At 32.8% G+C, this 27,804-nt stretch overlaps 2 protein-coding genes across 5 annotated transcripts in view; one reads left to right on the forward strand and one right to left on the reverse strand.

The window, feature by feature from the left end:
* The window catches only part of LOC140433395 (uncharacterized), a 57,185-nt gene that overhangs the window by 9,808 nt on the left and 19,573 nt on the right, over positions 1–27,804 (forward strand). For all 4 annotated transcript variants that reach the window (XR_011949953.1, XR_011949952.1, XM_072521407.1 and 1 more), the window contains exon 2: positions 23,822–24,727. Coding sequence is in view for 2 of the 4 variants with exons in the window: in XM_072521407.1 (XP_072377508.1) it covers positions 23,822–24,727 (906 nt within the window). In the remaining 2 variants the exon portion in view is untranslated. The remainder of the gene's footprint in view (positions 1–23,821; positions 24,728–27,804) is intronic.
* On the reverse strand, positions 130–8,617 carry LOC140433076 (uncharacterized). Its single transcript, XM_072521136.1, has 3 exons — positions 7,904–8,617; positions 3,841–7,566; positions 130–238 (listed from the first exon to the last, which is right to left on the reverse strand). Exons 2-3 carry the CDS (start codon positions 7,254–7,256, stop codon positions 130–132), a joined length of 3,525 nt encoding a protein of 1,174 aa, XP_072377237.1. The 5' UTR covers positions 7,257–7,566; positions 7,904–8,617.

Consider the following 27,804-nt stretch of genomic DNA (forward strand, 5'->3'; position numbering starts at 1 on the left):
AACTCGATCCAAAAAAGAACTCGAACACAGAACGAAAACAACAACAACACGATCATCTTCATCTACGGCCAAAGGAACGGGATTGGATGACTCTCGTTTAACATACAACACTGCCCCCATGGAGTATATTTATTGGGATGATCCAAATGAGTTAGTTGAACGTCTTAAACTATTGGTGGCTTCGAAAGACGCCGGCAACACATCTCTCGACAACGAAATCGTAGCAATCATCAATGAACTAAAAGAAGCTAATATAATAGAGTAACTGGGAATGTCAGTATCATTTCCACTATGAGTGTCGACAAATTCGGTCATCACTCTCGTAACAGTAGTAGTAATGCCCAAAAGGTGGCACGAGTTACATTTCCACATACGTCTGACGGAAATATTAATGCCGAAAATGTGAAAATTTGCAATGTCAAGGATCCATCAGACAATGACGATGCTGCAACGAAAAAATACGTTGATGAACAAATCAATGAGATACGTAAAACCACACTTCCACTTCTCGAGTGTGAGACCAGAATCAAAGATGACCTGAATACATTTAAAAGGGAAATGGAGGAAACTCTAGACACTGCTACAAAATTATTTGCAGATGATATACGTGATTTAGGAAAAGAACTGGATGATATACATAACACCGCACTTCCCCTTCTCGAACAAAAGTGGCAGGAAATAATGAAAAATGATTTGAATACTCTAAAAAAGGATACGGAGAACAATATAAATATGTTGAACAAACTAATCCAAGATGATTTGAATACACTAAAGAAGGATATGGAGAACAATCTAAAATCTGCTCTCGAGCAAAAGGTACAAAAAATAATCAAAGATGGTCTGAATACACTAAAAAATGATACGGACAACAGTATAAATATGTTGAAAAAAAAAATAATCCAAGATGATTTGAATACGAAAAAGGATATAGAGGATGCTCTTGAGCAAAAGTTACAAAAAATAATCAAAGATGGCCAGAATACACTAAAAAATGATGCGAAGAACAGTATAAATATGTTGAAAAAAATAATCCAAGATGATTTGAATACACTGAAAAAGGATATGGAGAACAATCTAAAATCTGCTGCAGAAACAGTTGCAAAGCATACGATGTACGATATAAAGATGGAACAGAGGATAAAACAAGTGGAACAATCATTAAAAAGCATAGTAGATAGCGTTCATTCATGGGATATAGACAAACGTCTTAAGGTAGTGGAAGGTGCGATGAAAAAATAATGTCTAAAGAAAAGAAAGAGGTGGTGAACGAATTGCATAAACCAGCACGAAAAAACTATCCTCGTCGTCGAACAATAATCAAAGGAATCGATGACTTGTGGCAAATGGATTTGGCTGAAATGCGTCCTTATGCACATCAAAATAAAAATTACAAACTAATACTAGTTGTAATTGATTGTTTTTCAAAATTTGTGTGGACACGTCCTCTAAAAACGAAGACTGGTGAGGAAATTACTCGGGCATTTTCGGATATTCTCGCTCATACTCGACGAGTCCCAAAAAACTTACAATCTGATCACGGAACCGAATTTTACAACAGAAAATTTCAAAATTTAATGAAAAAACATGAAATTAATCATTACAGCACCTACACGATCAAAAAAGCTGCTATTTGCGAAAGAGTTATTAGAACGTTGAAAGCAAAGTTGTACAAGTATTTCAGTTTACATGGATCGTACAAATGGTTAGATGCTCTACCCATAATCACCGAGGAATACAACAACACAAAACACAGTAAAACAGGATACAAACCGTCTAAGGTTAACAAATCCAACGAAAAAGCCATTTTAAACAAAAGTTATACTCATTTAAAGATTGCCGGTCCACGAAAGTTTAAAGTTGGCGACATTGTACGTGTATCAAAGGCAAAACATTTCTTCGAAAAGGCATACACGCCCAATTGGACTACTGAATTATTTAAAATTGTACAAGTTAAGATAACAAATCCTATAACGTATTTGCTCGAAGACATGCAAGGTGCGCCGATTAGTGGCGGTTTTTACGAAGAAGAATTGCAGAAAACATCAAACCCTGACATATACCTGGTCGAAAAAGTACTCAGACGAAAAGGCAATAAGATGTATGTGAAATGGTTAGGAATGGATAGCAAACACAACAGCTGGATAAATAAATCGAATATAGTTTGAGGATCTATATTTCGATTCGCCGCGTAGACATACACTTTTCTAAAAAAGGCTTACAATTAACCACAAGGAGTGGGGGATGACAAAAGTATAAATTTAAGACAAACTACGATGTTCAGTTTACACCCATTTCGTCAACGGTATTCGAAACAAGAAGATGATGATGAGCTCTCAAGATAGTGGTTATGACAGTCAGCCTGTTAATTTCGATGATGATAGCAGTGAATTTAGTATAGAATTTGGCTACGATGAAGATGGTCAACCGCCTAGTCCTGGCGCCGAATTAGATCGAGTATTGGCAAAATTTGAAGCAGCAGCCACAAATGAAGTATATTGTTTATTGGAAACTACATATCCAATGAGCTCTCTCCATATAAAAATTGGTCTATCTCCAGCTCGAGATTTTTCACCATCCATCATTCTGTGTAAACATGGTAATTTTAACAGAATCAGTTTAAGCACATTCGAGTGGGAAGCCATAATTGAGTGGTTTAAAGAAAAAATGAGTGATTTTTTCCAAGCAGATCTACCGACTTATGCAGATGAGTATGATCCCATCGAATTTATGTGTGGTGATTTTTGCAAACTAAGACAATTGGTGATGGAAAATGTAAAGTTGCTGACAATCGAGAAATTTGGAGCCGCATTTTATTTGTGGGAAGATGACGTCAACCAAATTATAGAAGCAGACCAGAGCATGATGTCGCATAGAGTGGTGCTGTTAAAGAGTTTACAATTTCACGAATACTATATAAACATTTCAACTTTCATCAAGAACAATTTTGGTGCTATAGACTCTTTACATGGACCAGTTGAAGCCTTCGCAGCATATTGCAATATTTGTCCAAACACTTTGTTAAGTTTAGCTTTAAAGGAATTTGTATATTATTATAAAATTAAAGTTGTAAATGATTTAACTGAATAAATAATATTAATATAAATATGTTGTCTTTTATTTGTAATCTAACATAAATAAAACCAAAAAATGTAAGATTACACAAATTTATTATTAAAACTTACATTATAAAATTAATACTATTTTTTATATTTACAAAAACTTTGCGATAAGTGATCTTTTCTTTTTTTTTTTTGTTCTTATGAGTAGCCATATACTAAAAGAAGATAATTATTTATGCATAGTGCATCTACATTGAAAGAACCAAGTAGTATCAAACAAGACATGATCAAACGAATTTTGACACCAATTATCTGTTTTTCTGCAACAACAAATACATGTTATTCAACAAGATAATGTCCCCACGGAAGCGTATTAAATGATTTTGGTATTAAGTACCTCTTATCGTCATAAGGACTTAGAGCCGTTTTGGATTGCTCGATGCTAAATACTGAGTGTTGGTACGACCGAATACATCTTTGGCTCGCGGTTTGAATTTTGAATTCTTTAAGACATTTTTCATAGTCTTCGTACGTAATTTTATTTCGAACGACGTTATATTTCACTCCTTTTGCTTTTTTCGTTATTCCCAAATTTCCTATGTCACATTCAATTCTCTCTTTGTTTAGTTGTTTTCTTTCTAGACGCTGTCTCTCTTTTTCCCTCTCCTCGTCAGTTATTTGCAGTTTAAATGTGTACATTTTTGATCGTAATCCAATAAAATGTGTAATTATTTTCCCATTTGCCTCATCCTTCATTAATCCGGGGATTTTTTTATTTAACCTTTCTATTTCGTATGGGTTGTTTTCGGCATAGTCTGAGGTATCGAATTTACTTGGATGCGCCTTTAAAACCTCTCTATATGCATCTGAACATTGCAATTCATAAATAAAGCTATCTGTATCCATGTACAGCAATGAACAGTTTTTCTCTCCCATCGTTGGAAGCATAAAGTTGTAGTGAAAATCATACATACATAATTTGGATATATCGAGGATTGCTGCGCCTATATACAGGGGTTTATTAAAACATACCTCTGCTTTCTTTAGTTCAATGGCAACCAAATTTTCGCTAAAGATCGTACGACTGTGAAATCGACTACTTGCAATCAGATTTCTGGCTCCGTACCTTCCATGCCATTTTTTACATAATTTTACAATACGATGACGTCTTATGTTCTCCATGGTCTTGCCGAACACAGCATTATTCATTAATTTGAACAAATTTTTCTCAAAACTGTTGGTGGCTGCCGCCCGTAAATTTGTATTTAACTCGATATACGGTCGCAACCACGCAGATTGATTAAATATCAAAACTTTATGTATTTTTGTTAAAATTAACCCGTTGGCTAATGCCTGTTTAAGATTTCTATAATGCATAATATATTTGGTTTTGTGATATAAAGTTGGTATTAACTTTGGCAATTTTGAACCCGGCGGAATGCGGTGTTCGGCAGCAAATGGAAAATCTTTATGTTTGTCGTGTAATTCGCGTGGATACTCCAAGTCAACTTGGAAAAAATAGCCCTCCTTTGCATCATCCTGTATTGACATAATATCTATATGGCCTTCGGGAAGATTACCAACACCAAATTTGGTTACGTCTTCGATCCACTTGAATCCTCCTATTGGTAAAGCTTCACTCATGGCCCAGCCATACAGATTGTTTACATCTAAATAGAGGATGTACTTAGAGGGCCGTGTGGGATCATACGACGAAATGTATTTGTTGTTGGCCTCCGAATATCTGTTGCTACAAACAGATATCCCACCTCTTATGGCTTTTTCCATAAACAAGATCATATCCACATCTTTTAGCAATTCTAATTTACATTGTGTATATCTCAACATACAATCCCAAGTGTATCCTGGCATAGTATAATACCATGCTGGATCTAATTTATATGTGTCTCGACATTTTTGTCGAAACTGCTCAAACACATCAGCCAACAGCAGAATATCTGTTTTTAAATACAAATCGCTGTATTCCCCCAAATTTTTACAATTAAATTTCTGCCAAACATTTTGGGCATGAGCATACTTCTCTTCACTAATGTATTCATTATTTAACTTATTATAAAAATGGTTAATTGTGGGTAAAGAAGTTTCATCCAATTTTTCCAAACTATCAATATAATCGTAACAAAATACTCCTTTACAAGTTAACAAATTAAATGTATCATTATCTACTTGACTAAATTCTCGTTTTAAAATCTTCTTTTCTGATATATCTAAAAGAGATGCCAATTCATCAAGTGAAGCTCCCATAAATCTAAGTGAATCAATAAATCGTAATTTAATTTGATGTTCGTCAGATTGTAATGTAAATGAAATATATTTTTCTTTATTAATGGGAAGTAAGCTCAAGTGCCCATGCTTGCAAAGATCTATAATCATAAAATGCGAGTCGTAGCCACTAAAATTATGAAATACGATTGGGACGACAAACAATTTTTTAAAGTTCAAATTACATGCTTGGTGCGCAAATCCCCGTACTTGTCCCGTAAAATGATCGTGATCTACAACAATTGTATCTGTAGCCAAAAAGCGTTTTTCGCAAATATGGCAAACAGTTGCCATATTTGTGTTGGGCTTTTCGACCATAGGTACAATTGTCTTTATTTTGGAATTTACAAATTTGGAAATTTCGGCCATTTCTTTTGCGAACCACTCCATGCAATTTTCACCTCTATAGCTATTAAAATAAGATAAACTATCATCGTAAGCACATTTCAAATAATAACCTGCACTAAAAGGTACATGTTTCTGATATTTTGCTGTTTTACTCAATGAGACATTTGAATCTGTAAAATTATGTAATTGGCATTCAAAATCAGCATAAACTATAAACGGAGTTGTTTGTTTGTATGTAAAATTGCGAAAAGCCACATGGTCATATTTGGGAACAGTCATTTTGCATTTATTCACATCTGAACACATTTCTTCGTGCTCTGCTAGTTTGCTTTCGCTGTGAAAATAGTTTAAACAACGATCGCAAATATATTTTTTACGTGTGTTTTTGTTTAATTGCGATTTTACTAATTTTCCTAAATCTTTAATCCAACAATAATGAAGGCGTATTTCAGTCTGATCATCATCATCTTCTGGAGGAGCATCGTAATCGTTTAATTTTGGAAAATATTTATCTTGTATTAGGAGCAAATTAACATGCTTTTCCATCTTTTGCGGTGTCAGTCTGGCAGGTACTACTTCATAAAATTGTTTGTCCTTCACTACGTTTAATTCTAATGCAAACACATTGACAGATATGGCGTTTGATTTTTCGAATTTTGAAATTTGGTTTATTGGCATTGGGCTTTCTAATTTATCCGTTTGCAAAACAGTAGAATAATGTGGATATTTCGAAACTCGTCCAGCATTTTTGTTAACAGGATACAGAGCGCTAACAATCGACCAATAAAAACAAGCCTGATCAACGTTATGCACATTAATACAAGCCTTTTTATTGCTAATCTCTTTTGGCAAGTCAATGAACGATGAACCGTTTCCTATTTCTACTTTATTAATATTGACTTCTAATGAGATTACTTTAGACAGAGCAGCACCCGAATCTTTTTCTGCAAATTCAGACAGCTTTGTAAAAATTTTATCCTTAACATTTTCACTAAACCAAAGATGTAAATCGGTCGATGTGTCTATAATAGCATTTTTAGTGTTAAAATATTTTAAATCTAAACTTTCGGTATCACTCGATTTTTTAATGAATTCGCCGCAAAATGTAGTATTGACTTTAAGAATTCTATTTGTTTTTAAAATAATTTTAATTTTTCTACTAAAAATAATATAACAATCATTTAGGAACTGTGTTAAGTCCTTATGCACTAAATTAACTATAACTCCAGTTTTAATTCGACTAGCAAAACACGAAATGACATTTTCCCATTTAACTCTATTGCGCAATTTTGAATTAAGCCCCAACCCAACGTACTTATTATTAAAATTTAAAATAATTTGTCTAAAATGCTTAAAATGTCCTATGTAAGTTTGCAATTTTCTAACTGTTCCTACGGATAGTCTATTGTTTTTAATTACTTTACTACATCTAAAAATTTGACTATTTAACCGTCTTGTCCAAACTTTACGATCTCTTTCAGTGAATTTATCGAAAATTATTTTACTAAGCTTTTTAATAATGTGCATCAAATCATCAGACTGTTTAATCACTTGTTTTATATGCATGGCTATGGCTACTCACACAGACAAACAATAAGAAAAAATCACTTACCTTATTCAACTATCTTAAAGGATGCTAGGAGTCTGCTTTTTCCAATATCAACTTCCCCTTCGTATATCAGCGAATAGTTTCCGCTGTTGAGGTCCGTTATTGCTGCTTGGTAGGCTTTGGTTACCCGCTGTGGTAAGAAAACAACGTCAGCGCCCAAATCCAGCAGAACTGTATCCCCAAATTGTGTTGTTACCACCTTTGCACTGTGAATGGTAAATTTTTCTCCAATTTGCAGATCTTTAAGTTTTTTTATTGGCTTACGTTCTGCAACCAAGGATGAATTATTTAGTTTTGATAGATCCATCTACAACAACAATAGAACAAACTATAGTTTTTCCGCTTAACGTGAATGGAGAGATGCATTACATACTCGGCAATAGAGAAGAACCATATACTACAAGAAATCGAAATACGAATAGCGGAGAATACTTCTTATAAAAAATAGCAGACGTGAAATGTTTTACAACACCCAAATAGATAAAAAGGACATAATAAATACTGCATGAAATACGAACAGAGAGATGTACAATTCTCATAAAATACAATGATAAAAAGGACATAATAAATACATAGAAATATACAAAAGACAAAAACCGCTTACCTTTATCAGATATATGTAAGTCACTGCACACCGTATTGACTACTGCGAACTTGTTGTTGTTGTTGTATGTTTGCGATGCGAACTGTGACACCGTATGCGCTCCTCGGTCTTTTAAAGAACAGAGCAGCATATCGCCCCACGCGAGCCCAAGTTGCGTCAACCTAATGCGCGTACGGTACCATCAACTGATTCGTTTCATTGATAAGCAACACCTTGTGTTCTAGAAATGCTCATATTTATATATTTATTTTTATTTCTTCAACTAATTTTTATGGTATACAATAAATAGATATTGCGGTAAGCGAATCGTTTTTATCAATTTAGAATTTTGTTAATGTGGTTGCTGATATCATCATACATTTTACAAAATGTAGCAACTGCGGTTTTCTTTCCGGTGTACTTGTTTTTCCAATGATTAAAATAAAATTTGTTATCACACTTGTTTACGTGTTTTGAATTATGCGGTACCGCGTTATCACGAGGCTTCATCCGGTTTTGCTAACAAATGCACTATCTTTTAACATATTTAATATATTTCTGTATATAATTTCAATTCTTTGATTAATACTAATTTTATCCATATAATACATGTTTTATAAAAATACGGTTAATATTACACAAAAACTTCTTCAGTCAGAAGATGTGTGTGTGTTTGGATTTTTGTATAAATAACTGTATTAACAATTTTTGGAAATTAGTATAAATCAAGGTGCTTGTCTGTTTACATGCCTTATTGTCTAATGTAATGTAAATAAACAATACTTGTACATGTCTATGTCTTTTTTTTAATAAAAAACTTTCAGTGTTGTATATATAACTTGTAGTAACTATATATGTACTATATGTAACTCAATAATAAAAGATATTTTAATGAAAGATATGTATATTTCTCCTACGCATTACTACTGAATATGTTCTACGTAGAATGTCACGTTTTATATGGCAAGTTTCTAGATAAATTTTATAAAGATATAATTTGTATTAGTACAAGAGAATTGGGAATTTGACGTTGGTTCGTTTTATGATGTTTTTAGCCATAAATAATGATCGTATCGCACTTGGTCGGTAATTTTCGTAATATACATGAAAATACCTTTCTAATGGTATACTGCACGGAGCACTTGGTGCAAAATTGAGCGAGTTAGGGTTTGCTAGAGATCAAACTGCGATAAGAGATTTTTCTATGCCAATGGTTTTGTTTTACCGTCAATAACAATAAATAAGCATTTATAGTTCGACCAAGTTATTACAACGGCCGTTATGACACCTTACCATATATCTTTTGAACGGATAAGCGGAAATCGACGTATGACCCATCAAATTAAAGGATTTTGAATGATGAATTACATTGTGATGTCTAATTTAATAAAATTCTATGTATAAGATCTCTTTGATACCCTGTTACATTCTGTATCGAATGTCACGTCATTTCACGTTCTATGTCGAATGTCACGTCCTGCGTCGAATGTCACGTCCTGCGTCGAATGTCACATAACTGTCACGTTCTACGTCGAATGTCACGTCATTTCACGTTCTGCATCGAATGTCACGTCCTGCGTCGAATGTCACGTGACATTTCACGTTCTACGTCGAATGTCACGTCGTGCGTCGAATTTCATGTGACATTTCACGTTCTACGTCGAATGTCACGTCCTGCGTCGAATGTCACGTTCTACGTCGAATGTCACGTTCTATTAGGCACTGTACGGACAAGAAGAAGAAGACGAAGACGAAGAAGAAGAAGAATGTTCATACTAATCGTTGACATGGCTTCTGTGTCACCTACGCTTTCATTTGACACCTCATACGTCAAAATCATGCCAATAGCAACAAAGATACATTCTAGCGCCCATTTGGCAATGCTGCCATCTTTGTTTTTTGTGTCCCCGTCTCCTCCCCGTTCCAACGAGCCCTCGTACGTCACGATCGGACCAATAGAAACAAAGATATGACGTAATGACCTTTTGGCATGCTCCGATGCGCACGGCACATACTGCATTCAACCCCATTTTTCATCCCCTTTCCAACGAGCCCTCGTACGTCATCCTACGTTAAGCCGTTTGGAACTTACGACCGGGGGTTGCGATTTTAGGGGATGCGATTTAGGGGATGAGCCAGGAAATACATAGCCTATCTACTACTTACATATATATATATATATATATATATATATATATATATATATATATATATATATATATATATATATATATATATATATATATATATTTCTTTAATAATTACTTAGTCTCTAAACTCTAAATTTTATTATGATTCGACATCACTAATTATAAACAAAACAGTAATAGCTTACCAACTTTTATGCATTTATAGTTATTTAACCAACAAGTGTATTAATAAGGGCGATTAATAAGGGCGATTAACAATTGAGATATATTAACGCGCGAGCGAAGCGAGTGCGTTAATGTTCGAGATTGTTAATCGCCATTTTAATTCACGAGTTCGTTACAAAACTTTTCCGTCGACCATACTTTTCAGAAATAAAAATATCTTAGTTTAAATTTTTATTTACTTAACGATAAATAATGACATACAATGACAGACAGTACTTACAGCGGCTATGTCATTTAAAATAATTTTTTAGTGGGAATATAAATAGGTAGGTACCTATATGTTTGATTGCCTACACCACAGGTCACTGCCAATCACAGAGCGTTAAATGTGGTTAAATTATTATACAAGCAATGTATGTTGTGTTGCCTATAATAAAATCGTTCAATAATAGAAAATCATTCATTAATAGGGGCCAGTAATCAATGATTTTGAGGGTGTTAAAAGTAATCATAAATGGATGGTCGACGGAAAAAGTAGCTTAAATTGCTCCTACACAAAAACACATTGGAAATTATTTAATAAATGATTCATAATCGTATTTAATGGGTAATATGATAATTAAGGATTGTAAAACTAATGTGTCAGCGACATTTGAAAGGTTGAAGCTTGTAATGTACTAGAAGAAACCTTCCGGTCTTATAAGGGACGGTAGGTTCAAATAGGTTAAATTTTTTTCATAGATTTTCCAAGGATTTTTCGATGACAGTATCTCCAATAACCGTGTTTCTCAAAATTGTATTTTTAATTTTTCAAGATTTATCTTATATTTTTTATATCCTTGTTCTCATAATACATTTACAATATACTTTTTATCATTTTTAAATATACACTTTTTAATGTGTAGTTAATTTGTTGTATTCTGTGGTATCCTGATTTCGTTTCGCTTCTAACTCCAACGTTCAACACACGAAACTTTGTTGTTAACATAATAAAATATTATTTTGCAATAAGATAACATAAAACAAACACTGTTTATATTTTCTAAAAATTGCAATTAATGTCACTTTTTTCGCTAAATCATCAAGTTTATTATCTTCATTGAAGGAATGATAATTTTAAACTAACCATTTTAGTATGTTAATAACCTGGGTGCCCATATAAAAGAAAGCTTTTACTTTTTTTCTTACATGACGCATCATCGACGCATGGTTATTAGCGTGTATGGATTCATCATCATCATCACTGGCTCGACAACCCTTTTTGGGTCTTTGCCTGTTCCAGGATTCTTCTCCATTCTGATCTGTTTCGTGCTTTTTTTCTCCAGTTTTTTATTTTTAAGGTTATTATATCATTTTCTATTTGTTCTAAGTATCTCAGTTTCGGTCTTCCTCTTGTTCTTTTTCCTACTGGCATCTGTTTGAATATTTTGTTTGGTATTTCGCCTTCTTCCATTCTTTCTACATCTCCTATCCAACGCAGCCGTCCTATTTTAATGAATGTTATAATATCCGGATCCTGGTATATTTTGTATAGTTCAGAGTTGTATCGTCTTCGCCATATTCCGTTTTCTTTTGTGCCCTTATATATGTGTCGCAAGATTTTTCTTTCGAAGGTGGCTATCAACGTTTCCTCTCTTTTAGTGAGTGTCCAGGTTTCTGAGCCATATGTGAGTACCGGTCTTATTAGGGTTTTATATATTTGGCATTTTATCTTTCTTGCGACGTTATCTGATCTTAGGTGTCTAATTAAGCCATGGTAACATTTATTTGCAATAAATATTCGCCTCTTCACTTCCTCCGTAACGTTATTATCAGACGTGACTAGGGATCCCAAGTATATAAAGTTTTTTACCCCCTCTATGTTGTATTTTCCTATTGTTATATTTTGTGGCTGCCTTATTTCTGCGTTTTTACTTACCTGCATATATTTTGTTTTAGTCTGATTGATTTTAAGACCACTATTTTGTGCAGCTCGTTCTATTTGGTTGTATGCCTCTATCATTTCTCTTCTTGATCTTGCGATTATGTCAACATCATCTGCAAATGCTAGTATTTGCACGCTTTTATTAATGATTGTTCCTCGTGTATTGACTGTTGTGTCCCTCAGTATTTTCTCGAGTACGATGTTGAACAAGATGCATGATAGACCGTCTCCCTGGCGTAGTCCCTTTTTCACATCTATTGTTTCCGTTAATTCATTTTGTATCCGGATTCTACTTTTTACTTTTAGAGATTCTTTTATCAGTTCTATTAGTTGTGTTGGTATATTAAATTCTTTCATTGCTTTTATTAAGAATTCTCGGTTTATATTGTCATATGCGCTTTTAAAGTCTATGAAGAGATGATGTGTGTCGATGTTATATTCATTTGTTTTTTCGAGGATCTGTCGCAGAACAAATATCTAGTCTATTGTTCACTTCTGTCTACAGAAGCCACTTTGGTATTTGAGAACTATTTTTTCAGCGTGTATTCTGTCTTTCATAAATGAAATTGGACATTATTTTGTATGCTGCATTCAGCAACGTGATTCCACGGTAGTTTCCACATTCTAACTGATTTCCTTTTTTATGAAATGGTACAATAATACCGCTATTCCACTCCGTTGGTAGCTGTTTATTCGACCATATCTTTGTTATCAATTCATGTATTGTTTTTTGTAGTGCGTCTCCTCCTTCCTTTAGAAACTCCGATGCTATTTGGTCCGATCCCGGTGCTTTATTGTTCTTTAATTTTTCTAGTGCTGCTCTAATCTCTTTTCTTTTCTTTGTTGTCTTTTCTAGTTGTCTGCTTGGTCTAATGGTATATTAGGGGTCGTCTCTTTCCGATCTCCTTCAAACTTTTCCGTAAAATGTTCTGTCCATCTACTTAGTATCTCTTGCTGTTCTGTCAATATATTACCTTCCTTATCTCTACACATCGTTGTTCTCGGTTTGAAGTCTTTTCTGCTTTTGTTCTCTGATAAAATTTTCTTGTCTCTGTTGATTTACTTAATTATTGAAGTTCTTTGTTCATATATTCTCTCTTTTTTCTTCGGTGAGTTTTCTTTTCTTCTTTGCGTAGTCGTTTATATTCTTCCTCTGCTTTTCGGGTTCTGTGCCCCTGTTGCATCAGTAAATATGCTCTGTTTTTTTTGTCTATGATGATCTGACATTCTTCGTCAAACCAGTCATTCGTTCTTGTTTTTCTTTCTCTACCTTTTATGCCTAGTACTTCTGTAGCTGCCTCTTTTATGATGTCTCTGCATTCTTCCCACTCTTTATTAAGGTTTTCATGTGTTATTCTGTTCTCTAGTTTCTTGTTTATCTTTTCTTTATACTCTTTATTTTTGTTTGTTTCTTTGAGTCTTTCTACCTTGTATCGTTCATGTTTAGAGCCTTTTTTCTTTTTGATGTTTGAAATTCTAGCCCTTACCCTACTTTCGACCAGGTAGTGATCAGAATCCGCATTTGCCCCTCTTCTGATGCGGACGTTTATTATATTCGATTGGTGTCTCCAGTCTACAATAACATGATCTATCATATTTACTGTAAGTCCATCCGGGGATTTCCAGGTACCTTTGTGTATATCTTTGCGAGCGAAGTACGTGCTGGCAATCACCATGTTAAGTTATCTTGCTAGGTTTATTAACCTATTGCCATGGTCATTTGATTGCTCATGGAGACTGTGCCTACATATTGTGGGTTGGAATTGCTGTTCTTTTCCAACTTTGGCGTTTAGATCTCCATAGATTATTTTTATATCATTTTTTGGGCATAACTGATATGTGGACTCTAATTCGTCATAAAAATCTTCTTTAATTTTCTCTTCTTTTTCTTCTGTCGGGGCATGCGCATTAATTAGACTGTAGTTAAAGAAACGACCTTTAACTCTTAAAATGCACATTCTTGGACTAATGGCTCTGAAATCTCTTATAGTATGCTTTACTCTCTTGTTTACTATGAATCATGTGCCCAAGACGTGATCTTTAGGATGGCAGCTGTAGAAAATCGTATGGCTTCTTTTTTCCATTACATTGTTTTCAATCCACCTCATTTCTTGTATGGCAGTTATGTCTATTTTGTATCTGTCTAGTTCATTTAGGAGATTTTGGAGATCTCCCAATCTATATAAGGTACGAATATTCCATGTCGCAACCCTCAAATCGTGTTCCTTGAACGTTCATAACTCATGGTTTTTCTAGGAGATTGTACTTAACCTTCAGCCCAACCCCCTATTCGTCGGAGGACCAAGACTCCCTTCTTCGTCAGCCCTGACCCCACCTTCCACTGGGGGTTGGTTACCCAATCTCCAGTGGGGTTGCTTAGGTTACCGGCGTGTACCGCCTTGGAGGTGAAGATAGGAATTGAGTAGGATAGGCTAAGTGATGCCAACAGGATACGGCATCATGTGTTGCGCCTCACTACCTCCGTTACACACCTTGCGTGTATGGATTATGTTACAAAATTGGAACTTAATAACAGAATAGTAACAGTAACAATAAATAATTAGAAAAAGCTACAAATCTTTACAAAGTAAAAACCTTGCAGTGATTGAAGGGGAATTTTTTTTGTATCACTGTCTTTTCCAATAGCAATATTTAATGTTAAAATAAACAATGTTTTACAGCAGTTTTTAATAAGTAGTCATGTGTTGATCGAGTATGGTCTATCCGGAGGCGAGTGAAGGTTACTTGTTCTCTTTTATTTTTTAATTTTGGGGTTTTATTATGGTTAAAACTTCGTACAATATGGTTGGGAAAGTCTTCCATGTATCCTGTCATATTTTATTGTTTTTTTTTTTAAACATGCTTTCAGGTCGATGTGCAGAGATTTTATATTCTCTTCTGCATTGGTGTTAGTAAATGCATTTTCTACAACCTCGTTATCCTCGTTATCTTAGATTCCAGCACGATTCCAGGTACTCAGATAAAATTAACTTCAATAATCATATTTTTTGTATGTCCTTGTTTTAGTTCCTTTATAATGAGAAGTATTAGTCGATGATCGCAGTAGAGTTGGTTATATGCAATTATTGAACTGAGTGAATCTGTAATAATATTTCTCTTTTTATTTTTGTTAACTATCAAAACTAGTGCTTTTAGCATCGCAAACAGTACAGCAGGGAACGTTGTTGTATATGAAGGTAATTTGTAAAATGATGTGTAATCTGATGAGTAGATTGCTACACCAGTTTTGTCTTCGTTTTTGGGGGCATCGGTGTGAACTTTGAAACAGCTACTTACCATATTTGCTTATTATTTTAAGACAATCTTGATGAATTTAACTTGCTGGCGTTTCTAATTTGTTTAGGCGGAATAAGCTGGCATCAGTGGAGAGAAGGCAAATTGTCCAAGGAGGAAAGGTTTGAAGGAAAGATCGTAGGTATCTAGAAAATAAATACCTATTTTTTACAAGCAAGTTTGTATGTGGTAAGAAAAGGGGTGATCAGTTCGATTTGGTGTTTTAAAACAATTTCCAAAGGGATCAGCGAATACGTTGTGTATAACTGGATTATCTTGGTTAGATGATACTGCAGCGGCATTAAAAATTTTTATTGTCTTGATAGAACATAAGTGGGATAAAAATAGGTACTTTTTAAAACTAAAACACTCCAAATAATTTATATAGTAATGTTTTCCCAAGTGATACATTTTTTCAGTAGTAGAAAATTCTGTTGATTAAAAAAAATCGTACAAAATGTTTCCTATTATTATAAAAAACCAAAACATATTTTTATGAAGGACAAAAAAAGATTGACTGGAAGAAAAATAACATTAATATGGAACAAAAATAAAAGCTATAATTCTTCAAAAAATCAAAGTGTTACAGAACAAATTTGTATCATCTAGGCAAATCCGAATATAGTACTGTTTACAAATGCAAAAAAGTCGTTTTATCTTTTGCGCTTGTTTCAAACATCTGTAAATTTTTCGTTTTTTCTTAGCTTGAGGTTTATCATATATCTTTGGTACATCTTTACATACTCACGACGAATTCGAGGATTCTCTTGACGTATTTTGTGGTAATTCTCTATCAAAGACATACCAGAATATTTTAAAAATGAAATCTTTTTTATAACGTAGTGTTGTGTTTTTTTGTGTTTAGTAGAAAGTAAAAAAGTGTCTTGTCCGCCTATTTCTTGTGACACCATAATTTGCGGATCTTTCATCTAGCGTATCCATCTGCTCTTTTTCACAGTATAGAATTTTATTATTAATTCTGGCAGGGCCTTTGCCCTCTAAATTTTCCGAAACAAACTCTTCAATGTAATTTAGTGTAGAAATCAAAATAACATTTTTATTAATTTATTTTATTTTTGAGTGGGTGAATGAAACAGCCTTAATTTTAGGTTGAAATGCAAAAAGAAAACTGCACACTCCTCTATTTTTTAGTGTTAATAAATTTTGAGGAATCTGTCTTTTGTTCATGTAAAATGTACATTGGAAATGGGATATTCCTCTTGGTAACTTTGACATAATCAACAAGACTTTGTTTTACCACATCATAAGGGGAATATCTAATAACGCAATGACTAACTAAGATGATTATTTACAAAAATAATATTAATAGAACATACTTTGAATACACAAAAAGAACTTCTGTCAAAATACCTTAAAAATAATTTGTAAAAAAGTAAAAATAAAAATGAAAAGTTGCAAAAAGTAAGAAATTCTATACTAATATACAGGGTGTTTCAAAAAGGTATGTCATAAATTAAATCACGCATTCCGGAGACAAAAATAAATTGATTAAATCCAACTTACCTTAGTACAAAAGTGTACACAAAAAAAGTTACACAGCCCTTGAAGTTACAAAATAAAAATTGTTTTTGGCATTATCTCCTAAACTACTTGACATTTTGTAATAAAAATTGACACGTTACTTTCTTGTTCTGAAATCATTTTTCATAAAAAAGAAACAATAAAATCTAAGTGCATAGAAAAATTTAAGGGGGGTGTGCAGCCCTAAATCCCCACAAACTTTTGAGTATGTTCAAATCAAATATAATTAAAGACAGTTGTAAATGGACAAATGTTTTACTTTCTACAAGTTATATTAAAAATTCTTCACTATATTCTCTAAGGCACAGTTTTCATTTGGAGTATTGCTCTCAGAAATTTAAGGATTTGATATGTTTATGATATTTTCAAAATAACATAGTCTTTTATCTTACTTTCAGTTTTCCCCGTAATGTTTTTTTAACAAGTTGATGACGTCCTTTAATTTTAATTGACGCGTAGTCAATAATCGGGGTTGGATTACTGCTGGTTTAATATTAGCAGATGTAACTCTTTTTTTTTATAACTCCTAGAACTCCTAGAAGTGTACCGAGTTCTACTCTGTAGGTTACTTCATCTTGTACTAATATATTTTCTCGCTGAGATTGATTAAATAGGAAACGTTTTGCTGTCATTTTTTTCTATCGCACACAGTACATCTTTTTCAACATTGATTTCTCTTTTAAATTGTTTAAATACACTGGTACATTCTTCGGGTCAAATACTAGTTTTTGTCTTTTTATGTCTCTTAATTAACCCTTCAACGGCTAGCGTTACCATAATATGGTAGGTAGACAACTCCATTTTAGAAGTGGCAACACGACTTTTGGTTCGATCGAAACGAGTTGGTTATTTCTGTGCTCTGTGCGTAAAAAGAGTTAAGTCCAAAAATGGTCGAAATTAGTCAATGCAAAAACTACATGTTAGAATACAATATTATTATCTACATATCTGCATAATGTGTCAAGTCCAATTCCATTCCTAAACTGAGATAGTTATTTTTGCACTAATGAAAAACAATCAATACTAATTGTGTAAAGCGTGTTAAGTACTAAATTTAGACATATCACTCTTTACACTAAACATTATTTAAGAAACATGAAGACTAAGTGTGTTAAGTCCCACAATCTTGCTCGTAACCATGACTTAACACACTCTGCACTAATAAGTTATTACGTTGACTCACTGTACGCTGCGCCGTTCAACAGCTGATTTGTCTATTTTACTAATCAGTAGCATACATTGACTAGGTCATTTCAAACATGTTTGTACTTGAATGAACAGCATAACGCTTTGAAGATTTAAGTTGTGGTTTCCTTCTGTGATTATTTTGTTGGTCTAGTTGAATAAATTTAGTTAAAAGTTTAACCATGTCATCAAGAGCACAGCGTATACTGGACATGTTAAAAAACGATGAACTTGAGCTAGAAGCAAGTCCAAGCTGTGGTAAGTTTTATTTAAATTTTTAATATTGCTGAAGACATTGGGCCGTATTACCAATGATCTATTTAACTTTTAATTACAAAAACATTACATGATTATTACATCATTTCTATTGTAGATAATAATTAGCCGTTTTACTTTTACACAAAAAAAATTAATAAAGCTCTCTCTGTTATTTTTTTAATAGGTCGTTCAAAACATGACTATTTTTTTTAACAGTAACGTACTGTAGTGAGCTACAGTTAAAAGCTTTTGCTTAATAATGGTTTTCTGCTGGAAATAGTAAAGATGGGGAATGCAACTTTCCAAATTTTACTTTTATTCTGATCTGTTGAACTATTTTGGAGCAGATATGTACAAACAGAACCAACTGTTTTAACATTATAAGATGAAGACACGGATAATTTTGTAAATTTAATTAATCAAGGTACTTATAAAAAAGAAAACTCTGTTGAGACGTCCAGTACTTGTATTACAGCAATACCTGCACAAGTTCCTCTTAGAAAAGCTGGAACTATAAAAAAGAGAGGATTAAAAGGCGAAAACAGGAGAGTAAGAGAAGAAAGAAATACTTTAAGGAATCAAGGCATGGAATACAATACAAGCAAAGGAAAACCAGTAAAACCTAGAAAGTCAAAAAAATTAGATTTTTGTAGGAACAAATGTGCTAAAAAGGTTTCGGACAATATCTGTGAGAAGGTCTTCGCAGATTATTGGGAGATAAATGACTATAACAGGAGGTATAGTTACATAGCGTCATTATTAAAGTTAGATAAACCTAAAACAAGAAGAAAAAGGAAAGAAAATAGTAACAAATTTAGACAAACTAGTGTCAAGTATCACATTGAAGTTGATGGTAACAGAGTTGTTGTTTGCAAGAACTGTTTCTTAAAAGTATTTGGAGATTTCTAGAAATTTAACTATTATTTGACACCAGCAGCTAAATTATTTTCTCCTTGTGCTTTCAGAGCTTGTATCGACGTACCTGAATCAGTGCTAGTTTCAAATATCGTCCACTCTGGGCCAGAAAAAATATCCAGGATTGAAGGTGGCTTTGAAAGTGTGAGCAGGAAATTTTTTAAAGCAGAATATAGCAAATATAGTAATAGGGACTATTAAGATCTTTCTTAAGACTACACTCAGCCTGTACATGGTGACAAAATGTCGACGCTACTACCATTCATGAGCCTTTTCAAACGCTGCTTTATTGACAACTGGATACCTGAATAGAAGTTAAATTACGATGAAGCTACAATCTTATATATATATATATATATATATATATATATATATATATATATATATATATATATAAATATATATATATATATATATATAAATATATATATATATATATATATATATATAAATACTTTAGAAAGCATTAATGTAAACAGTATATTTGGGGAAAGCAAATCAGATTTGGGTGTAAAATGTGGTCCCTGAACTCTGATTCTGGTAATTTGGTAAACTTTGATATATATCAAGACAAAAATCCAAAGGCAAACACTACTTACAAAAGCGATTTTGTAAAATGTACCGTTCCTTTACTTTGCATGATAGATGAGTTTTCGGATGATGTAAATCTGTAATCAATTTGCTATTTTCCTTGAAACAAAGGGGTTGTGATGGTACGGAAACTATAAGGGAAAATATAATTCCTACAAGTTGCGAGTCTCCTAAAAAAAGCATGATTTCGAGATCGAAAAAAAGGGGAGACATAATGTCTGTTATCAACAAAGAAGATATAATATTAGTAAAGTGGATTAATAATAACATAGTAACAGTAGCATCTACTTATCATGGCGTCAATACAGCCACTCAAGTCAAACGCTATTCTCGAAACTAAAAAAAATTTTTTCAAGTATCAAAACCTTATCTTATCTCTGAACATAATCGGTTTATGTGAAGCACTGACTTCATGGACCAGCAGATATCCAGATACAGGATTTCAATTGTTAAAAAAAAGTGGTGGTTGTCAATTTTTACTTGACTGCTAGATGCTGCTATAGTTAATGCTTTATGTATATCCAAGAATTGTAAACATCAAACACAGCTTACCTTGAATTTAGACTAGAGATTGCTCAAGCCTATCTGACAAAATGATAAAATATGGCATGGCTTCAGAAGGTGCTAAAAGACCTGCGGCTGCTAAATCAAGTTTATCTTTCAATAGGGTTTCAGATAACTTAGCCATTGGTGAATCATAATAATAACAATATTATTTTTATTTTGGCCTCCACATCCATCCGTTATCAATCTTATTATCTTTGGATCTCTAAAATTTGTCGCATTAAGTTTATTGTAAACTGCTGAGTTTACTTCATTGGATTGTTTGCTATGCAAGCATCCTCAATCCAATAATATGAGAATACATTTGGTTGACTCAGTTGGTCTTTCGATGATTCTTGAACCATTAAAAAGTTGTAATTATAAAATTGCCTGCTATAATATGCTGACTGATCAGAAAACCAAAACTGAAAATAATAACATTTTTATCTGTTTCTTTAAGATATATGTAAAAAGCTTGTGCTTTTAACGAGTGAACTCGTTTCTTTGTAATATGCTCTTATTTTTAGCACCTTCAAATTCTTGTTTAATTGTTTCTGTCAAGCTTATATAGGTGAAGATGTCATCCTTTTTGAGTGTACCAAATCCAATATTAAAGTATGTATTAAATATTTTTATAAAATATGAGGACTTTACATGTAGCTCGACATCTTCTGATACAGATTCTTGGTACATTTTGTATACCTTTTTCATATTTAAATATCACGAAAGATATCGTCTTTGCCGAGTTTTACCTCTACAGTAGTGCTACTCTATACATTTGATAGAGAAAAAATATATTATATAACTATATAATAAATTTAAAGTCTAATATTTTTTGGCCTAAAAAAGTTTTATTTTCTGTCGTCGCCTCTGTTCTCCTAAAGAGTTTCTTAAGACTTGACAAACATATTAATAACATACGATAATCTATATTTAGTAATTCGCAAAATTTCTAAAATTGCGTTTTAATTTATACAAACTTTGATTGCAGATTCATTACATTAGATTTCTTGTGGTATAAAGTATTTGATTGTATGTTGTTTTTGTGTATTTATTTGGTTTTTTGGTCTACTTCTGCGAACATTTTCAATTGCACAATATTTCATAATTAGGGCATCTTGTTTAAGCTTGACTTTAAACACATAAAAAGATAGATAAACTGCCATAAAGTCTTTCATTGATAATGTTGAACATTGGTAAATACACACATCAAAATAATCTAGTGGACCAAAATAAAATGCGAGAAGGAAGAGATACAGAAGGATTTTTAAATAATTTATTCTAAATATTTTTAATAGGTATGAACAAGTGTCCCAAATATAAAATAAATATTTTTTCTTAGAATGGTCGCAATAACTTTTACGAAAATTAAAAGAGAACTTCATAAGTCAAAATATGGTAACAAAAAAAAAATTAAAAACTAATTTGTGGCTCCTCAACTCCCATCAAAGTAGTCTTTAGGTTAAGTTAATATAGTATATGGTTTTACGGGTGTTGATTATTGCCCTACATTTGCGAGGAAAACTCATGATCAGATGGTCAATGATTTGCTTCGGTACTCTATTCCACTCCATTGAAAGGTCCTCAAACAGTTCCTGTCTTGTATTTAAATCAACATTTTAGAAACCGTTCGCAGGTGCATTTAGAAACCGTTCCAGATAAACAAGATTGGTTCTTCGGCCAACATTGATGCCACTTCATACCATTATACTGCGGCCTTGCTCTCTATGAACCTCCTGCACGGTGGCCAATCGTTCAGCATTACCAGAGCGTCTCCAAATTCTTGTCCGTGTTATATCTGGTGCAAATCCATATCGGGACTCAATATGAAAAAGTAAGGGCCCATTCACATCTAACCAAATTTGCGTGTGTCCTCCGAAGTCGATGAGCGTGATTTCCTCTGGATAACACAGGCACTTCACAAGTCGTTGAACATTTAACCCTACTTCATGCAGTCTATTTCTAATCGTTTGGCCCCTTTCAAACACCTGATGGGTCTCTTGCAGTAACAATGTGATGTCGTAAAGACTGCAACTTACTAGGACGGTCTTTAGTCTAGTTGATTATCCTTGTACGGCCTGTAAGACGTTCACCAACATCACCAGTTTTTTACACCGTAACACTTTTGTTCTTGTGGAGAACCTCAGCAACGTTTTCTTGACTTCTGCCAGCTTAAATCATCCCCATAGCACGCCACTGCATTTCGCGTTTTAAAATATGTATCTTCATTATTGGCAATTGCAAAACTTCTACCTTTATCTAGACGAGAAACGCATATTAAAGGTTTGTTAAATCGTTTATACAATAGTAAGTTGATACAATAATTAACAAAACAATAAAAATTATTAAAAACAAATTTTATTTTGTATTTTCATTTAACGTTGATTTAAAGCTATTAATATAGGTGTCCTCTAAATTATTTTGATGTGTGTATTATTGTGACCATATGCTAAAAACACTGGTAGATTTTTGGATGAATATCTAAAAAAAAACATTTGTTACAAATCTCACTAGATGACTCATATTACCTACATTAATTTTTTCTGCTTTTTTACTTTCCAGTTTTCAGGCCCCCTAGAACGTTTTCTACAACTAGTTTGTGGTAGATTAAAAACTTGTTACATTATTATTTTGTGATAATCTATAATACAAGTATAATTTAACAAAAACAATGGCGCAGAATGTGGTTGGCGGATAGATAGGGAGGACTGGATAGAAATTCTTAATGAAGCTAGGACCCACACAGGGTCGTAAAGCATTAATGATGATAATGATGTTTAAAAAATAATTGACTAAACTTATCGAACTAGAAGAAAAATTAGAAAAACTTTTTTTTTAACATTGTCATATTGGTTATACAATATTCATCATCATCATCAGTAGCTCGACAACTCTTTTTGGCTCTTGGCTTGTTCTAGGATTTTCCGCCATTCTGTTATGTTCCTAGATTTGTTTTTCCAGTTGGTAATCTTAAGTGTTTTCAGATCTTGTTCCACTTGTTCCATGTATGAAGTTTGGGTCTTTCCTTTGACCTTCTTTCCACTGGTGTTTACCTCATTATATGTTTTGGTGTTTCAGTCTCCAACATCCGATTAACATGGCCCATCCAGCGCAGACGTCCGATCTTTATGGATGTTATGACCTTGGGTTTATTGTATGCTGTGTATAGTTCAAAATTATATCTTCTGCGCCATATGTAATTTTCTTTTACCCCCTTGTATATGTGTGTAAGGATTTTTCCTTCAAACGTACCTAATATACAACATTCCATTTGTATAAATATTATAACAATGTATCAAGAAAGTTATTGTAAACTAAAAACTGTGTAAGGTCATAAAATATCTAATTAATTCGTGTTTTTTTTTGTTTTAGCCCGTCGAAATCCTCAATATGTAGCATAAACAATTCGAAAATTTTCTGTGCAGGCATGGAAGAAACTGATTTTTATTCAAATATGATTATTACAATTGCACCACAGGATATAGTTGATTTGTCAATAACCAATTCTTCAATTACCACTTTGAATGCAACAATGTTTCAGAACTATCAATACGTACATACCCTTTCTATAACACACACTAAACTTAAATACATAAAAAAAGGAACTTTTTATAGCCTGGACTACTTAGAAGTTTTAAATCTGTCGTATAACTGTATAGAGAGCTTTAATTTTAGGGCATTATCAAGTATTGGCAACTTAACTTTATTAGATCTTTCATATAATAACTTAGAGTCCATATCTAATTTTAATTTAAAATCATTTAATTCACTTGTTCTTAATATATCAAACAATAAAATGACACACTTAGAGCCAGAAATTATTCAGAAACTTAACGTGAGCAATTATTTTTATTTAATAATAAATAATAACCCTTGGAACTGTAGTGAAATTAGATGGCACAAATATTTGAGCCCGGCCCTTTTACTTGCCTTTTGTTTGTATCCACAAGATAGTGAAAAGAATGATGAACAAAAAGATGACAAAAACTTTGCATTTCAAGCTGTGGAAGAATATACAAGCAGTGTTTTTCCAACACAAGAGGAAAACAATTTTGTAGTGCAATTCTTGGAAGAGAACAAGAAGAATATTACTTTGGAAAAATATTCAACGCCACAGAACAATACAATTAATTGTAACTACCTAAAAAATTGTTCCTCGTATTGCATATTTTGGTGCTTAGGAGGTGTATGGATTGGCATTATATTAGGAAATATTTGTAAAATCAAACGTTTAATTTGTTCGTCTGTTAACACTCAGGATCAAGAGACTCAGCAACGGTAAGACATATAATAAGAATTTTATAAATTTTAAACGAATAGATTTTGTATTGCTAAAAATATTTCTTTGCTTGTTTTCTTATACAAAGTTCATATCAATTTATTAATAACAAATATTTTTACATGTTTTTAATCATTTGCTATTGTTGTCGATTTTCTAGTTTACCATTTTTTTAGAGTATTTGCCAAAATTTATTAATTTACATATTCAAAACGTGCACTGTTGCAAACAATTTTCATAATAAATATTAAACGTATTTACAAACAGTAGAGGTTGTCCAATATCTTCAGAAAGATATTTATACTTTTCTACAAAACGGTTCAGTACACACGAAGTGAACGCAACTAGTCGTGCCATATTAGATTAGTAAGGAAGGTATCAAAAGTTGGTTTCACCAAGAGTTATATTTTATTTTTGACATGTTAATGCAATAAGGCCGTAGAGCTTATATACCTTGTTACAACATCCCTCTCGTTACCATCCTGCTAAAACCATTGCTTATTTACCTGAGATTTCATGCACAACGAAAATTTCTTACACATGAACACAAAAACACAAAATTTTTGTACATTTGTACATCCCCAGTGATATATGTGTTCCAATAGATCAGTGTGACCCATATGTCCGAAGATTAGTCCGATAACATTCCGTAATAGAGTCGTACCTATCTGACCCCAAGCTGTAACCAACCACTCCTCCCCATTGCAAGACATAACGAATAGGAAGGCGTTTTACTGAACGTTATTTTGGATTACCTGGGTAATGATAAATCCTATGTTTTACTTGTGTATGTTTAAGCCACTTGATTTTAGAGGTTTGTAGAAGAACTTTTCTTTCTATGAATGACTGATGTTACTGTTTCATGACTTGTGACTTGCGTTCACAAAATATGTGCTCCGGTCATCAAGACATTGATCTAAGTCGGTGTCTCTCTGTCCAAATTGTGTATGCTTGGTCACTCGGCCGCTTAATTGGCAACATAAAAATTGTTCTCCTTGCCTGCTGAACATCCGAAAGAACTGGTCATCGAGCCCTCATTCGTCGTACTTGACTTTAATTTTAGGTTTCTTGACTTTTGTTTCTTCGACCTACCTGAAAGATAATATACCTTAAGGGCAATTTGCGTGAGGGGCAATTTGCCTGAGGCGCTTTTTGTTAAGGGGCATCTTGTGTGTAGCGTGTACCAAAATCTTGCATTTACTTAATTGTTTTTTTTTACTTGATCGTTGCATGGCTGCAAGGGCAGAAGGTTAGTAAGCAGTTGAGATGAAATAATAAAAAAAAAGAAGTAATGGGAGGAAAGAAGTAGTATGATTATTAATGCTAATTAAATTTTGGGCTGCGCAAATTTTTGAAGATAGGATCATATTCGGATTGGATAGGATTCGGATAGAATATTCGGATTGATTTGTCTATGCGTGTAAGAATTTTCTAAAGAATTTTACCATTATATTTAATTTTGTTCTAAAGCTATTTTCTTGTATAGTTTTGAAGTAATTATTATTTTAATGAAAATATGCCACAATTAAAGGTTAAAGTAAGTTTATTAAGTTTATTGACGTTTGTTTGAGTACAAACATTATTAATGGTATAAATTTAAACGTCAATAAACTTACTTTAACCTTCAATTGTGGCTTATTTTCATTAAAATAGTAATTATTATATTTACTTGTATTGAACACATTAATTTGAATTTTATTTATTTCCCTCTACTCCTGTATCTTATTGAGCACTAGTTAAAGATAAAGGTATTTCTGAACTCAAGTAATAACACTGAGATATAATGAAACATTAAAAATAATTTAAAGTGTGTTATTAAAAGGATCCAGATACCTATATGAATTAAAACTCAACAATTAAATTTGGTTTAAAAAATTTATTTAAAAATTCCTTTATAAAAGGCATATATTAAAAACACCCTATCGAGCTACATCTGGATGCTGGATGTACATGTTTTGAGCAACTAAATATGTAACGAATATATTTTGCTTACCATAGGGTAAGATTATGGGGGTAGAACATTGAGTTAAGATAGGGCAAGCAAAATAAATCGATACTGGTGCGGACGGCACTCAGGGGTTAACTGGAGAACTGGGGTTGTGGGTAAGTGAATGACAAAGGGGTCGAATTGGGGTAACTACCAGAAAATGAAACAAAGGGATACTTACACAAATTTTCTGGACAACTGGGCAAATAAGACAACAAGGAAGGGCTTCTAGCAATTTAGAATAAGGGCGCCGCTTTGAAGGATCCTAATCTTGCTGGAGAAAAGAAAAAAGGCTCTTCCTTCCTAAAAAAAGTAAGCACAAAAAAAGGTTAGGAGATTTTTCTAAAATAAAGACAAACAAAATAATCGGACAAATAAAATAAACATTTATATTTGTCTCAAACAAACAGTTACAAAAATACAAATATCACAAAAAAATATACTATATTTATAGTTGCAAAATACAAAATTACAAAAAAAAACTTACATTGTCTTATCTGTTTACAATGGGGATTGCTACAAAATCTTTTAAAACTGTTACTAGGTTATTTATCACTGTGGCCAATTTAGATTATTGAAATTAAGGATATCTTTATAAATGAAAATATCGTAAAGTTTAACCTTTTTAAGAAACAAAAAAAAAAAATATGTCTCAATAAAACAAATTAAAGCTAGCTGTTATATGTCAACATTCAATTTTGATGACAAAGAACAAATAGATTGACAGCATAACCACACCTTTATTTACAATATAAAATACATATTATCCTATTTAAATTGTTATGAAAGCAATTATTGTTATTTAAAAGAAGAGGCCTATTTTACTATAAAAATTAAACACAAAATGTTACCTTTAATTCACATAAAATTTTGCACTGAAACTTATGATGATTAAACGGGATTTACTGGACTTACTAACATTTCTGGGTTGAACTATCTGGATACGATCGAAGAAAAACTAGATCTATTTGAGGTTAAAACTGGCACATTCCAATACAAAACTGCTCCAGGAACAAACTGAGTGAGGTTGAAGGGGGCACTTATGCAAATCTTGAAAACGGAAACCATCTTATTTACTTTTCATATGTT

The sequence above is a fragment of the Diabrotica undecimpunctata genome, chromosome 2 (assembly GCF_040954645.1).
Source record: "Diabrotica undecimpunctata isolate CICGRU chromosome 2, icDiaUnde3, whole genome shotgun sequence".
Lineage (NCBI taxonomy): Eukaryota > Metazoa > Arthropoda > Insecta > Coleoptera > Chrysomelidae > Diabrotica > Diabrotica undecimpunctata.